At 39.5% G+C, this 18,152-nt stretch overlaps 1 protein-coding gene across 1 annotated transcript in view; it reads left to right on the top strand.

The window, feature by feature from the left end:
- Itgbl1 (integrin subunit beta like 1) overlaps positions 1 to 18,152 on the top strand; it is a 216,002-nt gene that overhangs the window by 78,636 nt on the left and 119,214 nt on the right. Inside the window, exon 3 of the mRNA XM_005079435.4 lies at positions 15,576 to 15,722. Within this exon, the coding sequence (XP_005079492.1) occupies positions 15,576 to 15,722 (147 nt within the window). The remainder of the gene's footprint in view (positions 1 to 15,575; positions 15,723 to 18,152) is intronic.

Genomic DNA, 18,152 nt, shown 5'->3' with positions numbered 1-18,152 from the left:
AGTCCAAAGTCCGTGTGTATACTTGGGATGGGTACTGATCTGCTGCCCAAGGCTCAATAGGTTCCCTAGGCCTCCTCACTGACACCCAAATTCAGGGGGTATTGATCAGTCCCATGCTGGATTCCCAGGCTGATGCCTGGGATTCAAGAGTTAACTTTTGTCTGGTCAGCTGTTTCTGGGGGTTAACCCAACCCAGTCTTAATCCCTTTGATCATCAGTCCTCCCTCTCTGTTACTGGCTTTCTTGAGTTCAGCTCAGTACTTAACCAGCCACTAAATGAAGTTTCTGTTTCCCAGACTCTCTGGCCATAGGATTGTAGGCTGGCACTCCCCAGATCTATGTCTAAAATCCATATATGAGAGAGTGCATGCCATGTTTCTCTTTTTGTGACTGGGTTACCTCACTCAGGATGGTTTCTTCTAGTGTCATCCATTTGCCTGAGAGAGTTTTCAATAGAGGAGTCTAAAATGGCTGAGAGGCACTTGAGAAAGTGCTCAACATCCTTAGCCATCCGGGAAATGCAAATCAAAACAACTCTGCGATACCATCTCACTCCTGTCAGAATGGCTAAAATCAAAAACACCAATGACAATTTATGCTGGAGAGGATGTGGTGAAAGGGGAACACTTCTCCATTGCTGGTGGGAGTGCCAACTGGTTCAGCCACTTTGGAAATCAGTATGGAGATTCCTCAGAAAAATGGGAATAAACCTTCCACAAGACCCAGCAACTCCACTCTTAGGCATATATCCAAAAGATGCCCATTCATACAACAAAGATGCCTGTTCCACTATGTTCATAGCAGCTTTATTTGTAATAGCCAGAACTTGGAAGCAACCTAGATGTCCCTCACCCGAAGAGTAGATAGAGAAAATGTGGTACATCTACATAATGGAGTACTATTCAGCAGAAAAAAAATAAGATAAATATTTCTAAAGATAAATTTAAAAAGATAAATATTAATTTTACTCTTTCCTTCTTGTTTCCCTGAATGAATTGTTGTATTCTCTGAATGAATAATGTCAATGCTTTGTAAATACTATTTGTAGTACAATTTTTGGTCTAATTAGCAATCAGAGAAAGCAATATGCTTGCTGATACTTATTTATATATTTATGGTTTTGGATTTTTAAAAGGCAGTTGATCTTAAGGCTTATTATGAATGGAGAAGAATTTTAATGAACTCTGGAAATTAACCTCAAGCAATACACAGGAAACACACATATGTGGTTTGACATGGTTACATATTTGTTAGCATAATGGTTACCAAAATACATATTTAAGTGGTTACCTAGCTTGAATTTATTAATGGCTTAATTTTTGTAGGCTTTCCCAATAGTTTTGTGGAATATAAACATCTTCCAGTAAAATTGCTGTGCCATAATCGATGTACACTATTACCAATCACAGAGGTATACTTTTCTGTGTGTGCCCTAACAAAAAGAGGAAAAAGACACTGAATGCGTTTGTATTTTATTGCATTTTAAAAGTTCTGTAAAAGTACTTATTCTCCTAGGCTTGGAATCATGCTTGTCAAGTCAGCTGTGTTAAAATACCTATCCTTCAAAGTTTTGGGTCTAGGTGGATGCTGTATGCTATCGCATCACTCAGAGTGTCTTACTAACTCTTATACGTGTGAGTTACTGATGTACATATAAAGTACACATAAAATTACATAAACACAGGCATTATATATTACATTTCATTTTACTTGGGTTCCTTGACACATCTGTTTATGTAAAGTGGATAGGGAGCTAGGAGTGCTTATAGAGTTTCATCAGTTCTGTTAAATTTCATTTCCTTTCTTTCACGTTCAACATTCTGAGATATATATTCATTCATACTGATATATACATATGTTTGCATTTATGTCATGGCACTTGCATGATGTTAAGGCCAGAGGACAACCTCAGATACCCGTCTTCCATTTGGCTTAACAAAGGGTCTGTTGTTCACCACTCTACATACCAGGCTAGCTAGCTCATGAGTTTCCAAAGATTCTCCTATTTCTGCCTTCTGTCTTGCAATGTGGGTGCTGAAATTACAGACACACGCGTCAGTGTCTTGCTTTATGTGGATTCTGGCAACTTGGACTCAAGTTCACATGCTTGTGTGATTTGCTCAGGAGGTAAAAAGCCCATCTCTACAGGTCATTTTGGGATTTTTTTTAGGTTAGTTTGACGAGGTTACTACTCACATAATACATTATACATATATGCTTTCAGATAGAGTCTTAGGACTTGAAGTTGGAACACTTTTTTTTCCCAGATCCCTGGGGATCTTCTCTTTGTGTCTTTCCTTGAATGAATGAGACACAGGCCACATTTTATTATTGCAACGTATTTTCAGGCAAGGAAAAGGGCCACACACTTCTTGGGGTTCGAAGGGATTAAGCAGAGCCAGGAGATAATTCTAATACACACACAAAGACACATTCCTTGCATGTGGTAATAAATAAGGAACACATACCTTATTTTTATTTTGCCAGGCTCTCTCCCTGAATGAGGTTAGGGGAATGAAAGGGATAATTATAGAACCCACTGCAGTTCAGTTAACTGTGACAGAGTTTGTACCAACACCTAGAGGGTTTCTAAATTCTTATTAAAGTAATGCTTGTGGGCTTGAGGTTTATGAATGAATTTAATGTATAGATATGTCTGAGTTTGTGAAATGTATTACCTGAGCTCTGCCCAAATACAATCTATTTTATCTTTCAACCTCAAGTTTCTGAAATTCCCATTTTAAGGCCCAATTTTATCAGGATTAATCCAAATCAGCTTTAAACACAGGCTGATTGGCATATTTAGTATTTAATGTGCATTCTGGTTACAAAATAGAATTTAAATTTTTTATTATTGCTTGAATATCAAATACGGCTTAATAAAAATTATTTGATATTTCGATGTCAACCACTGCCTGGCACTTTGATTTTTTGCTTTTTGTTTAGTTCTTGCTGTGAAGAGTCTGCATTACTTTGTTATGAGGAAAAGAAAATTATCTTGTCTATAGTGTCAGATTTTTCAAAAAATTTAGTTTTAGAGTTATTCAGTATAATCTCGTATTTTTGCAGATGAGCCTAACAAGATCTAGGGAAATTCTACAACTAAAGTCCTAAATTTCTACCAGTTTTGGTGTGGCCTAATTTGCTTTATTTTTTTTCCAGAAAGATTATACCTTATGACATTCTGGAAATGGGAGTTCTAACAACAAACAGGGAAAGCAGAGGCTGTGGTGTCCAGCCCCAGCCCATAGCTATTTCTCACACCACCTTTCCAGGAACCATGGCTCACTTCAGCCCACTCACTTCTGCTTTCTAAGCAGAAGGTTTTAGTGTGGTGGTAAGAAAGGCATTTTGAGTGCAGGAGCTACATAAACACTGGCTCTTGGTCCCCTCACTTGTAAAACAGAGTAATGAAATATATCTTATTGGCTCATTATGACAATTAATGGACTAGCTTGCACAAAGTACTTGCCCCAGTGTAAGAAGCCAGTAATTATCACTTTCATTTTCCTTTTCTATCCCATTGTCCTCATCAAGATCACACAGCTTATTAATGCCATGGTCAGGCTAAAACTAAGACTATTTAATTTGGAGACAAAAGACATTTTATATGCAGTTTTTCCATTGTTCACAATGAAAAGTTCTCAGAAACAAAAAGCAGAAATACATAAAAAGTCATCTTTTGCTAGCTTGAGAAGCTCACCATGGCCGGTGACCCTATGCTGGAAACATCCAACTTTGTAGTTCAAATTATGAAACAATTGTGATATTCGAAAATGAACCTTTTAGATTGTTAATTAGTCCTTGAGATTTTGGAAGTACAGAAGGCCATGGAATCAGCAGTGTCTCAAAAAGACTAGGAAAGAATTGAGATTGCTGTTATTAAGTAAACATTTTGGAATCTGTTGCAAAGTAGGGCATAGTGTAGATCTTGGGAATTTAACTATTTGAACAAAAAACAAATGGGTTTTATTGGGCAGGGCCAATTAAGTTTTCATATAACAACATCTACTTCAAGGTTGCTGTGAGGTTATAGAAATACTTCATTTATTCAGCACCTAAGGAGGATTTAATTTTATAACTAGTCTTTCTTTCTCTTATTTATTATTATTTTTTTATTTTTAAGTTTAAATTTAGATTAGAAACATGGTTGGTTCACAAGTCAGTTCTAGGTTCCTCTCCCTTTCCCTCCCCTCCTCCTGTGCCCTCCCCCCAACTCCCCCATTATCCCCTCATTTTCCCAGGGAGGGTGAGGACCTCCATGGGGGTGTCCATAGACTGTCATTTCATTCAGGGCAGGGCCTAGACCCTCCCCGCAAGAGTTCAGGGTGAGAGTTCATCTCACATTGTTGGATGGGAGTCCAAAGTCCGTGTGTATACTCGGGATGAATACTCATCTACTGCCCAAGGCTCAATAGTCTTATGATAAGATCATTGTCAATAGAAATCGTTAAATTATAATTTAATTCAACAGAGAATTTTAATTTTTTTAAATTATCCCAGTTAAACAACTTACACATGAACAAATACTTTCAAATTACACATTATATACCTGTTGTGTGATTTTAAAATTTAAAACAAGCAAGCATTGCCAACAATGGTTAGAATTACTGTATTACTGGTGACTCCTTGTTAATATTTTTTTCTTTTATCATTTTTTATTTTAATTTTAAATAGCTTGTTTTACATGTCAATCCCAGTTCCCTCTCCCTCCCCTCCTCCCACACTCCCCTTCCCCCCCAGCCTCCCACCCTATTGTCAAATCCTTCCACATAGGGGATATCTAGAGTCTGTCATTTCACTCTGGGTAGGGTCCAGGCACTCCCCTAAGAGTCCAGGCTGAGAGAACTTCCCTCTTTGTGCTATGGGCACACGATGACTGTTTGTATTCCAGGGATAGACACTGATCCACAACTCAGGGCCCCATAGGTTGCCCAGGTCTTCTCGCTGACACTCACATTTGGGGAGTCCAAATCAGTCCCATGCTGGCCTCCCCGCTGTCAGTCTGGGGTCCAAGAGCTCTCCTCTGTTCAGATCAGCTGTCTCTGCTGGTTTTGCCAGCCCATTCTTTGCCAATTTGCTCATCACTCCTCTCTCTGTCACTGGGTTCCTTGGGTTCAGTTCAGTGCTTAATTGTGTGTTTGCCTCTGCTTCCATTAATCACTGGATGAAGGCTCCCGGATGGTTATGGACATCAAGTTCATTATCAGGAATGGGCATTCGAGGTGGTCTCTCCACTATTGCTTAGCTTGCCAATTGGTGTTATCTCTTTAGATCACTCGAGGTCACTTTGGTGCCTGATCTGTCTTCTAACCTATGATTCCCTCTTCCCCCTATTCTACCCCCACCCACTCAACTTCCTGTTCCTCCATGACCTACTCTCTCTTCCTCTTCTCCCCCCTCTCTTCTTCCCAGCTCCCACTCCCCCCCACCCCTCGCCGTGTTCCCCATCCATTCAGAGGATCTTGTCTCAATCCTCTTCTCTTGGGTACTATGCATATATGCATATCTTTTAGGTTCTTTCCTGTTTCCCAGACTCTCTTTATAATCTCTATTTAAACATGGGCTACATGCCTTGTAAGAGCTGGGAAAGCAAGCTCCAATTACTATGTTCTTTTTATGAGCTTACCCCCCTGAATAAAATTATGATTTTAGTTTCCATCTGAAATGCAGCGAGCTAGAAAGTATACCCTGGCACTGGAGAAAATTGGAAAACCACTGATTCCTATGTGTTCTCAATTCCTCTGGAATCACAAGACAAGCAACTAGGCTCAATTATAGGATTAGATGAGCAGCTGAAGGGAGTCAAGGAGCAAGCACTAAATTTCCTGGGGGTCACAGCCAGGGTCTCATGGGACATAAGCGGAAGACAGGTTTCTATGAGGAATATGTAGGAATGCCTGGGATTTGAGGCTGCAACAGTATGTAAGGGGGGTGGTTCCACACTACCCTCAAATGTTTTCCCTATAAAATCTCACTGCGTGCTTACAGAAGAGATTGGAAATTGTTTTTCAAAGTGATTCATGAACTAGAGATCTTCGGAAGATGAGCAAGCTTCTATGGTTATGAGACCTTCATTATGCATGGTCCTGATTTCCCTATAGAACAAAAAAGCCCTCCTCTCTGTTTGGTGAAAGACAAATAAATGTTGTTTTCTAGGGCATTCATGGCACCTGGGGTAAAGTAAGGCAAAAAAAAAAAAATAAAGAACACACTCCTCAAAGGATGCTCTATCATACTCAGTTTTCTCTAAGTAAAGACAGGAAATCTTGAAATGACAGGGGAATACAGATAACATTAAATTCAGAATAACAAAGATGATAATCTTTGGAGACTTCTTGTCAGAAACGATGTGAGCAAAAGGAAAATGGAGTGACATGTTTAAAGCACTGAAAGGAACGAAAAGGCAACATTGATTATATCTAGCAGAAGTATTTTTTTAATCAAAATGAAGGACCTTTACATATAAGGATATTTATCACAGCAGCTTTACTCTGAGAAAATACAAACTTCATCAGGCAAAGACATAGGGCACTGGAAATGACCAGGGCTACCAAGGCGATGAAGATGGCTAGAAATGAAATGCATTACTATGAAACAGCAATCCTCATTTTACTCGGTCTAAACTGAAGACAGCACACCTTGTTTTACTTGGTTGCTCTAAATTGAAGACAGTTATCTAATGAAAACTAAAGAACAGCATGTTGTGTTCTTACAGTTAATGTGAGGTACATTGATTCAAAAGCAAAATACCTAAGCAATTGCCCTGTTATGTTCCCAACACCACACTTGAAAGTGAACTCTGATTAAGGGATTATAGTGCACATCTAGGACATCAACTCTAAACTAGAATGTAGAATTAGTAAATAGAGGAAAATTTACAGTCATAAATGATGCTTAAGTAACAAAAGAGAAGGAAGTCAAAAGAGGATATAAGAACAGGAATTGTTAATGGGAACTATGAAAAGATGATAAATATGAATCCAATGTATAAAAGTACTATGAACTGTGATCCAAGAATGCTAGTTAAAAGATGGAAATTCAACTATATGCCTCATGTGAGAAACGAGTTAAAATATAAGACCTGGATCTCGTAAAAACCAAAAAAAAAACAGTAAATGAACGAAAAACATGCATTTTATTTAAATATTTGTGTGGTCAAAGATAGAACATCCATGCTGATTTGGAGAACATGGACTCTAACACATTCAGGTAAGGACATGATATAATGGATCAGTTATGATTCTGTAGCAAGGCAAGCAAGCAGAATTGTGTGCACTTAGGGTGGTGCTCAAAAGAGATCAAGAGTAAAATGACACAACTGAAATGAAGATGGAGAATCAATAATCACAGTTGGAGATGTGAACACTGCCTGCACAGCAATCGACAGAGCAAACAGACAGAAGATCGATGAGGAAATAAAAAGCCTAAATGAAACCCTTACCAATTTGACATAGTTTACATATAGAATAAAATGCATAAGAGAAATGAAATGTAATGGGAACTCTGAGCCATAAAATGAGCCTTTAGAAATTTAAAAGAGACACTATAGTATTATTTCATACTGAAATGAATAAAAATCAAAGAAACGTTTCTGGTAAATCCCTTTAAAAACCTGCAGCATACATAGTACATTTTTATGCAATTCATAGGTCAAAGAGGAGTCCTCATGGGGGTGTTAAGCTAAGTGAAATAAAAATGCCATATAGCAAATTTTGTGAGGTATAAGCAGGGTATTTATAGAAAAATATGCAGCATCAAAATTTTATAATTGAACAGAAGAAATATTTAAAATTAATTACCATAGGTGTGAGCACAAGGAAAGGGTGATCTAATTAAACTCAGAGTGGAGAGATGATGAGATGATAATAAGTTCACTAAAAAATTAGTGAAATTGGAAAAAAGGAAGAAAAATCTCAAAATGTAATTCTTTGAAAATAACAATATGATTGATAGGATTCTTGACAGAGCAAATAAGTCCAGGAAGACAATCATTGTGAGCATCACATAAAATAAGGAAGCTAATAGCTAGTACTGCTAGTTTTAAGGGGGGTGATCTGCTTTGTTATAGACATAAATTCAACAACAAAGAAATGCATTGATTTACTGAAAGGTACAACCTTTATTGCCCCATTACAGAAAAAAGATACTAAATAATTATTAAACATTTGAAAATTAGTTTGCTACAGGTAAAATTAAAACAAATAATCTAGGATGCAGGTAGAATTCAAGAGGAATTAAAAGTGTGACAAATGAATCTAATTGTAGTCCTATCACCACACTAAGGAAGGAGGAGGAGGAGGAAGGAGAGAGAGAAAGAGAGAGAGAGAGAGAGAGAGAGAGAGAGAGAGAGAGAGAGAGAGAGAGAGAGAGAGAGAGAGAGAGAGAGAGGAGAGGGAAAAAGCTGGTTCAAGTGACCTTTAAAGCAGTCGTTTACAGAGAGGAAAAACAGATTTGTGTACAAGTATTTGCAATAGTTGATCTATTTCAAGGCAATTCTGAAAACATTTGAAATCTCTAGTAGCATAAAAAAACTGTAAGTATTTTGGAAATAAGCATAGCAAAGTTTCTCACTATTGCAGAAGTAAGTACTTCCTTGTGGGATATAAACAATCAGTGTGAACTGTGTTTGTTGATGTTCGTATTTGTATATGTTGAGTAATAGTGCACACAGAAAATGCATATTTATTCATGTGCATTAGTTTCCCTACATTTATTAGGAGGGATGAGAAGTAGTGGTGCCTGAAGACAAGTCAGCACACTATGTGCTCACATCCTGATGTTAAGTGCATTTGTTAGTGACTTCTGGGAAAACATGAAGCAAGCACTGAATGGCCGATATCAAAAGCTATTCCTTACAAGCACAGCGTGGTAGGCCAGAGAGATTACAGGTTATTTATAGTGAGTCTTTCCCAGCATAATTAATAACTCACAAAGGATTTATCACCACAGTTCCCTTCACAACTTACAAGCAGCTTCCTCTTCTCTAGCATCTTCTTACTAGGTTTATAATTCTGGGGATGTGCTTTATGAGTCCTGTAATCTTCATGAGCTTCCTTGCCTTACATGTTTCCTTAGGTTCTTCAGTCTCCTGAATCTCCCTTCTCCCTCTAGGAGTAAATACCCCCTCTTAAGAAAAGTCCTGTGTTGCCTTGATTTTTAAACATTTTAAATATGTGTAACTTACTATTCAATACACTTTAATAAAGTATGTATTCTTCTCTGCAGAAGAAATAGCTGCACCTTAAGCTCTGCTTAGATGAAAAGAAACTCCATAACATGTTAATTTCAGGATACAAGAAGCAAAAATGTGAATATACATTATAAATATATATATATACAAAATTATATATATAATAAAAGACCAAATAAGAAATACAAGATTTGTTAATGTTCAAAGATAGCAGAATTTTAACAATAATAGTATTAGATCTGCTATGAAAAGTGAAATAATATACTAAGTACATACAGAAATTTTAAAAATCATTTAAACAAATGAGGGGAAGGAATAATTCTGTGGTTAAAGAAATGAATGTTGGGGATAAAGGAAATAGAATATTGTCACTAAATTTTTCCAACATGTTGTGAGCAAGACTCTGTGATAAATGCTGAAGACAATATGGTGAAAATATTAGATAGGAGCAGGATATTTGCACAATGCCCAAGTGTTCCTTCAATCTGTATTACATGCAAGGGGGTGAGTGGAAACTTAGCCATGGAGGTGCCTGCAAATTATCATAAAATCCAAGGTAACACTGAAAGAAATTCAATCCTTGTCACATGACCCTACATCTGTAGGCATAGTGTTCTTTTGTTAACATATAGTCTCAATGTGTCAGGATAACCTGTTTGAAAATCATGAATTAAAACTCACTGTATAAAAACAACAATAAGAAAAGTACCACCACACTTCAGAACTCTGAGTGTCCTCAACACAAAGAGAGTTTAGGAATTACCGATGAATAGAGAAGGCCAGAACAACCAGGCATTTGTCAGTAGGCAATTGTTCACAGTGCCCGTAAAATACCCTCTCTTGAAACAATTCTTTTGTTTGATGAATTTTTAAATATGTGTAACAACTACTATTCAATGCCCTTTGATATAGTATGTGTCAATGTGCTCCAAATTCACACACATGTGATACACATTACCTAATAAACTTTTCATTTTAGTTAAAGATAGTTCTAAGAATTGCAGTTAGAAATAAGTTCCATCACATACAGCATGTTCTTGGTTTTATATATTGAATTCCAAATAACTTTAGATTTTCAGAAGAGCTGAAAACATAGTTCAGCTTCCTGCACACCCTCATTCAGTCTTCTCTACTGTCAACATTTCATGTACCACAATACAATTACAAATTAAAAGAAAAACATTTTTAAGAAGATTGCAGGCTTCCATGATTTCTATCTGTCTTCCCCACAGATCTCCTATTTGTACTCTAGGATTCCTCCAGGTCTCACACCCTCCTTAATTTTCATGCTGTTTTGGTCCCTTTTCTTATTGTCCTCACAGGTTTACTTACAATGTACTTCTTTAGAGCCTCCTTTGTGATACTTCAGCCACATTGCCTCATGGGTCCTAAGCCACAAAGAGGTTGTTCATAGTCCTGGGTCCAAGTATGGTGCACTTGCTTATCAGTAAACATAATCCTAGTGGTACGCATCTTGGGATTCTATTCATCTACAAAATAGGAGATTTGAAAGACAGCAAAGTGCTACCCTTTTCTCATGTCCCTCCTTCTGTTCAGCAGAGGAAAGTATAATCTTTTTCCATTGATTTTAAAATATTTTCAGTATTGAAAGCATTTTTATTTTCATTTGGAAAGCATCCAGTTTCTGTGTTGCTCTCAGATGCCTTCTGTCTTAGGGTTTCTGTTGCTGTGAAGAGACATAATGATCATGGCAACTCTTACAAAGGAAAACATTTAATTGGATGGCTTATACTTTTAGAGATTTAGTCCATGACTGTCATGATGGGACATGGTGACATGCAGGCAGTCATGGTGCTGGAGAAGCAGTAGAGATTGGAGAATTAGCTACATCGTGATCCTGCAGGAAACAGGAAGTGATCTGACACATGGGGCGTGGCTTGAGCATATATGAAACCTCAAAGTCCCTCCCCGCAGTGACACACTTTCTTCAACAAGGCCATACCTACTACAGCAAAGCCATACCTCATCATATTACCACACCCCATGAGTTTATGAGGGCCAATTAGGTACAAACTACCATACCGTCTAAGGAGCTCACCAATACTTCAGGGAGAGGGTGATCCTTTCACATTGCCCTTCTAAAACCCACCAGTTATTGATGAGCTAGTGGCAGTGCCTTGATTACTTAAAAAAAAAAAGCTCACCCAGGAGACTAGGTCTCAGAATTCTTCCTCAGGATCGAAGTTCTGATTTCATATTTTACTGCAGCCTGCCTTCCCTCTCTCTCTGTGACTGGCTACACCATGGCTGGGCCTGCAAAGAATGAAAGAAACTTTGCCTGTGTTGTCCCCACTGCATTAGCTGGGTCTTACTTTGCTTTTCTCTGACATTTTTGTGTTGTTGTGTTTGTTTTCCCTTGACTCCTTAGAACTTACTTGAAGGTCAATGGGCTTGTTCTCAAGTAAGCTGCATTATGCATTTAAATACTGACACTTTCAGAGCTATTGAAGTTTTAGAAAAGAAACACCAAAACTGCCCACTCCATAGAGGCTTATAGACTACTTCTCTAGCAAGACTTGATGTAGCCATGGGGTATCTAAAGCCCACCTTTGTACCTGAGAAATGTGAACCTTGTTCTGAGTCACATGGATCAGGGGTCACACTCTGACTTACAGAAATGTACTATCATGATGGGAATGAAGGACATGTCTGGGAGACAAAAGAAGACTAGAGATGCTTCTCTGTAGCTTGTGGGCTGGACAAAGCAATGCATGAAGTCCTATCACTTGCTTCTGTAAATGTGACATGATCTTGCCTGGAAATAAGGTCTTTAATGTGGAATTTGGTAAGAATAGATCATGCTGGAATAGTTCTTGGCCCATTGTGAGAAATAAACTCCTTAGAACTTTACTTTCACGGTGATCCTTGGTGTCAGTTTGGCATGGACTATCTCTTCCTATCCTGTATAAGTTTCCTTTATTTCCCTCTATCTTTTAATATCCTTTTTTAAAATTTTGTAATCTTTGACTCACAAAACTATCAAATGTTGACTATCTCTGACACACACACTCACACACTCACATAAACACACACATCTTTAAATTAGAATGTAAGTTTTTCATGCAATGTAAAAGAATAATGGGGTATTCATTTATTCTTAATCAACCAATCACTAATGCCATAGTTATTTAGCTTCTAAGTAAATTCTACATCCTTTGCTGTTGCTGTGAACCACTTTTTAAATTGTAATTAACCTCAGAAATGGTTCAAAGGTAACTGGGAGAAGTGACAATACATGCAGTTCACCTAACACGTTAATATCATTAAAAAGTCAATACAATGCTAAAATTCTTTACCAACTGAAAGAAGCTTTTCCACTTCAAGAATTTGGATTAACACTGAATGAAGAAAGGAAATAAAAATACAAGGAAAGAACATGGTGGGCCCTGTGTTTCAGCACTAGATAAATGAAAAAAAATTAAAAAGGAAAGGAACGTGACTGCTCCTAGATATGGTGGAGGAGAGAGTTTATCATAGACAAAAGGGCATAGACAGATTCAGGGACATCTGGGAGGTTCCCTGGACATGTCTCTGTGCCATGTGAGGAGATGGGGGAGGGAAGAGGAGACGGGAGCGAGGGAAACCAGTTACAACAGTCAGGAGGCCCAAAGAGAGTACATGAAAGGCATCAGATAACCAAAATAGTTAGATTACATAGGAAAGGACAGCTGGTGGAAAGGCAGCCCCACCCTCGGACTGGAGAAGGTTAGGGTAGAGGGTGGGGTATGCCAGCAAGGAGGACCCTGTAACAAGTAGGGACTGAGTGATTTGGGAAGGACTGGCAGCCAGGTCCACTTTGACAAGGTAAATAGGCACCTCAGCCATTTGTCATAGGTTTAAAACTTAACAGTTTTATAAATAGAATGGATGTTGGACAGTTACAGCTCTTATGTTTGAAAGCAACACCATGTTAGCTCAGAATGTGTAGCTAAACAGAACAGAAACGGATACATGTGAATAAAATGAACTTAATTAGGGTTCTTCTGAGGATTGTGCTGTATAAGTTCAATAGAAATAGAAACATGTACAGAAACTGGATCCCCTAAAAGCAGTTCTAATATTCAGCCAGTCATAAGTTCCCAGTTAGCTGAACAAAGTCAAATGGTCAGCCCCTGATCCATGCATTCTGATTGATCTTCTGGATGCTCTCCTACCACATCAAAGAAATGTGGTAGGAGAAAGGTCAATACTTCCACCTCATAAGGTCTATGATTTCAGACTTTATGACACAGTGCTATTATCTCGAGTATGTAGGAATGTATTTCCCACAATCCATCAAAACTGCACAACTTCCAAGCCCCAGATAAAAGTCCAGGGAGGACAAGAAGTATCATACCTTATTCCTAAAAGTTGCAAACTACACTCCTCCACACAATGTGACAAACACTGGTGGATGACTACCCCAGTAACTTCTACCATATCAGCTTGAGTTTGAAGTCTGTAAACTCTTGGACCAAGAATTTTATGTGATTTGAACATAGGGCTATCTAAACAGATATCAAAAATGTTAGCATGCTTTGTCAAATCGAATTTAATAAAGTCTGAGCTCATAACCATTTAATAGCATAGCCTAAAAGCAAAATGATGATTGACAGCAGGGAGGTCTGAGACAATTCAGTGAGACCATGGCTTTCTCTTTTTGACAATGGAGCCAAATTTCTTCATTAAGAAACAAAATGCACACTTTAATGTCTGTGTCATTCCATGGTGATAATATATGCATAAAATATCAGGATTTGAACCAGGTGGGTGAAGGACACCCAATGTTTACCGGGGGCCACTGCCCTGCATGAATAGAAGAAACCACAGGCCTGTCCAATGCCTTGTGGTGCCAATTGATCAGACATCACTATGGTGAGCAGATATAAGGTGAGGTTTGAGAAATTGGCAAAGTGGTTCATGTCCTATGGAGAGAGGCAGATCTGAAGAGGCAAAGGTCACCACATCAGGAAAGGGCTGATGTGAATGGCCTATCTGCCACTTGGGGCCATGGTAATGTCTGGGCCTGAGCTGCTGCCAAGGGCCATGTCTGGGTTGATGTCCAATACCCCAAATGCTATGAGAACAGGGTTACACAGAACTTGCCCACCCCTGACTGGCTGTAACATTCTGTAAAGCAGGCCCTGCACCTTGCCTGGGCAGCTCAGTAGAACAGACCTTATTGTCAGGGGCATGAGTAAGCAGTCCCCAAGGGCTTGAAAGTGGGAGAGAGCTGGTCATGCTCCTCAGTCTGCCATGAGGTGGCATGAGGAAGGGAGAATGCACACCCCTTCCCAGTCCCTAACCGCATTTGTCAGCTGGGAGAGCTGGCCCTGAGGTCATGAAAGTGGGAGAGCTGGTCCTGCCCCTCACTGGATGCAGCACTCTAGAGAAAGAGATTCCTGCGCATCTCCTGGGCAGCACAGCAGAGCTGATCCTGTTGATGAGGCTGCAGGTGAGCTGGCTGAGGTTATAAGCATGGGAGAGCTGACTCCACTACTACTCATCCATCTGCCAGACTGGGGCATGGGTGAGGGAGAGGTATCCTCTCCCTGCCCCTTGTCTTTTGTCACTTGCAGGAGGCAGGAAAACTGGCCCTAGGGCCATGAGAGCAGGAGAGCTGTTCTTTCTCCTCAGGAGGAGCTGCAGTGCTTGGGAGACCAGGCCCTGCACCTTGCCTGGGCAGCCGCATGGAGCTAACCCTGTTGACAGGTGTGGTGGTGGTGGTAGTGGTGGTGGTGGTGAACCAGTCCCAAGAATATCAACATAAGAGAGTTGGTCTTGCTCTCATCTGCCATGTGGTAGTATCGGTGAGGGAGAGTTGCCCGCCCCTCTCCCCTTACCACATATGGCAGGTGGGAGGGGTGGTCTCAGGGACATAATGGTGGGAGACCTGGTCCTGACCCTCGCCAGCTGCCACACTCAGGGGAGTGGGCCCTGCACCTTGTCCCTGGGTAACACAGCAGAGCTGACCCTGGTGGTACAGGTACAAGTAAGCCACCCTTGGGTGTGAGTGTAGGAGAACCGGCCCTGCCCCTTGCTGAGGGCTGCATTTGGGTGAAGCTGGGGGCAGTGCTGGAGAGCTATTCACTGTGGTGAGGATGAGGGAGAGCTAGCAGGCTGACCCACCCAGCTACTACTCGGGCCCAGAACCAGAGTTATGAGTCGGCTCACCCCAACATCCATTCATTCTGTGACCTGATAGAGCATATGAAGGGGCTGGTCCTGCAGATCCAAAGCTGCAGAATCTTCACGACCCAGGGCAACAGTAGGATATCCAAGATGAGTCCCAGGGAGGGCCCCGTGTCAACAGTGTAGCAGAAGGAACACCACCCTTGAGAGTTCTTGTTATGAGTCTGACCAGATGTTCTTGCTCTCTCAGGGCACGGCACTTGTGACTGCGGCAAGTGCAGGTGTGATGTGGGCTGGTCTGGGGAAGCTTGCCAGTACCCAACCAAGTGTGACCTTACCAAAAAAATCAGCAACCAGATGTGCAAGAACTCTCAAGATGTTATCTGCTCCAATGCAGGTAAGAGCTGCGTCCCTGTACAGTTCTTCATTGAAATAATCAAAATCCGGGTTTTAATGGAATTTTATGGATGTGTAGAAATGGTGAACATCTGAAAGAGACTGCTTTTAAATATGCATTTTGAAAAAATTAGATAAATTGATAAGAAAAAGGGATGTCATCTTGCTGAGACTCGCTACTTTGACATTTCCCAGCTGTTTCTGATGTATCCTTCAAGCAAGGACTTTACCAGGAATGAAGCTGGGTGACATTCTGTGTAAGTGGAAAACAGTAATGTTGAGTGCTGAGTTAAAGTGTTGATTAAGCCTTACACAACCAACTCAATTATTCTATATTAGAGATCAAGAGTGCTTTGAATTTACACCTCAACGACAATGAAGTTGCAGTTTTCAATTCCATGGAAGTTTCAGATACCAGTTTTGAGCCTCCTTAAGGACCTAGTGATAGCAAAGTTTTTTGTTTGTTCGTTTGTTTGGTTTGGGATTTTTGTTTGTTTGGTTTTGGTTTTGTATATTTTACAAAATATTTATATATTTCATCGGATTTATTTAGAAATACTGCTTAGGAGTTACAGAGAAACTGCTAAAATTAATTAGCAAAACCTAATAAAATGGAACAGTTGCAGTTTAGAGTACAGTAGTAGTTAGACACTGTAATTGTAATTAATTAATTGCCTTTGAGCATGCTTGCATGAAACTTCAAAGTCACTTTTTCTCAATGGTATGGGACCTGAGCACCCAAAGGAAAGTACTAAAATTGTAGTGCTCATGGGCTGCCCTGGAGGTTCAGCTTAAATTTCTTTGAAATGTAATGTTTTGTTTTGTTTTCTGGAGAGAGATTTATTTTACAGTGACTATGAGTGTCTGAATCGTTTTCATTCCCTTAGATGAAGAGTTGTTAGGTGTCAGCTTTTTCCTACACTAGCAAGAGAGGGAGAAACTCAAACTAGCAAGGAAGTCCTGCAGGTTAGAAAGCTTTTTCAGCAATCCCACAACCAGAAAATGTGCATAACGTGCTATTGAAGGACAGCTGTTTGTCTATTGTCCTTAGTTTACTTGTTGCTTTGGGTTTTGAAACCATCTGGCTGGTCACATCCAGAGGTACAAGCTTTGTTCCACATGATAAAGGCAAGCCTTTGATCATTTACAAATATATCCCACCCCTGAAGCTTGCATTATTGGTGGGTCTCTTCTGTAATCAGAGTTTGGACTTCTCCACAGTCTGATTGTAACAAATTACTTAGTGTAGACTAAGCTCAGTAAGGGTGTTTTGCTAATGAAATCAAGGCTATATGCAGATCGAGGAGTGTTGGGATAGGCCTGAATGACAAGACTGAGCATTTAGATCCGACTGTGTTCAAGACAGTCTCTTCAGTTCTCTGCTTACTGTTGTCTTCTCTTTGTGATCAGTAGGATTTCTTTGATTCATAGTCACCCACCAACACACACACACATACACAGAGAGACACACACATGTATATGCACAAACATACACATAAAACATACATGTGAACACAGACATAAATGCACACACAAACACATATATACAAACACACACAAATAAATGTCATTGAATCTGAAGACTTTCAGGGAATGAGTCTTGGCACATCAATATTACAAGAAAGGGAAAATATGCAGAATTATCTTTTTTCCCCTTGAGACACTCTAACTCTTTGGGTGGTCTGGAACTCACTACAAAGACCAAGATAGTTTCAGTTTCCCTGCAATCAGCTTGCCTATGTTTTGCAAGTGCAGGGGTTAAAGGTGTGTGTATGTGTGTGTGTGTGTGTGTGCTAACATTTCTGGCACAGATTTGTCTTAATAGATGATAAAACATATTTGGTAAATTGGAAAGTATATTTTAAGATATTTGTACCCTCCTTTGTAAGATTTATAAATATTTTTCTATACATTTCTAGTTTAAGTGCTGTGGGCAATGACTCAATGATGTCCTTCATAGCAACAACCCTTTCTCACTAAATCTAATCTAGGGACAGGGTTATGTTGTCATTGTTCCCATTTTACCTTACTCTCACTATTTTCATAGATTTTTTTTATTTCAAAGTACTGGTAATTTTGTACAAACACACAAAAAGCACCTATATTAGAGTCCCCTTTAATTATTTTAAATTTTTGTATGTGTGTATGTGTTAATGTTGTTGCTGTTTTGAATTTTACAAGGCAAGGTCTCATTGTATAGCCCAGGCTGGTTTAGCTCTCCCTACGTTCCTGATTTAGACTCAAACTTAGTGTGGTTTTCCTGCCTCTGTCCCTAGTACTGGGATCACAGACATGTGCCACTAGGCTCACTGTCATAGCTAGTCTTTCTGTTGATGTGAGAAGACACTGTGACCCTGGCAACTCTTACAAAGCAAAACATTTAATTGGTGTGGCTTGCTTACAGTTCAGATGTTTTAGTCCATTATCATGA

This window comes from Mesocricetus auratus, unplaced genomic scaffold (genome assembly GCF_017639785.1).
Source record: "Mesocricetus auratus isolate SY011 unplaced genomic scaffold, BCM_Maur_2.0 Super-Scaffold_2245, whole genome shotgun sequence".
In the NCBI taxonomy this organism is placed as follows: Eukaryota; Metazoa; Chordata; class Mammalia; order Rodentia; family Cricetidae; genus Mesocricetus; species Mesocricetus auratus.
This window is presented reverse-complemented; position numbering and strand designations above follow the sequence as displayed.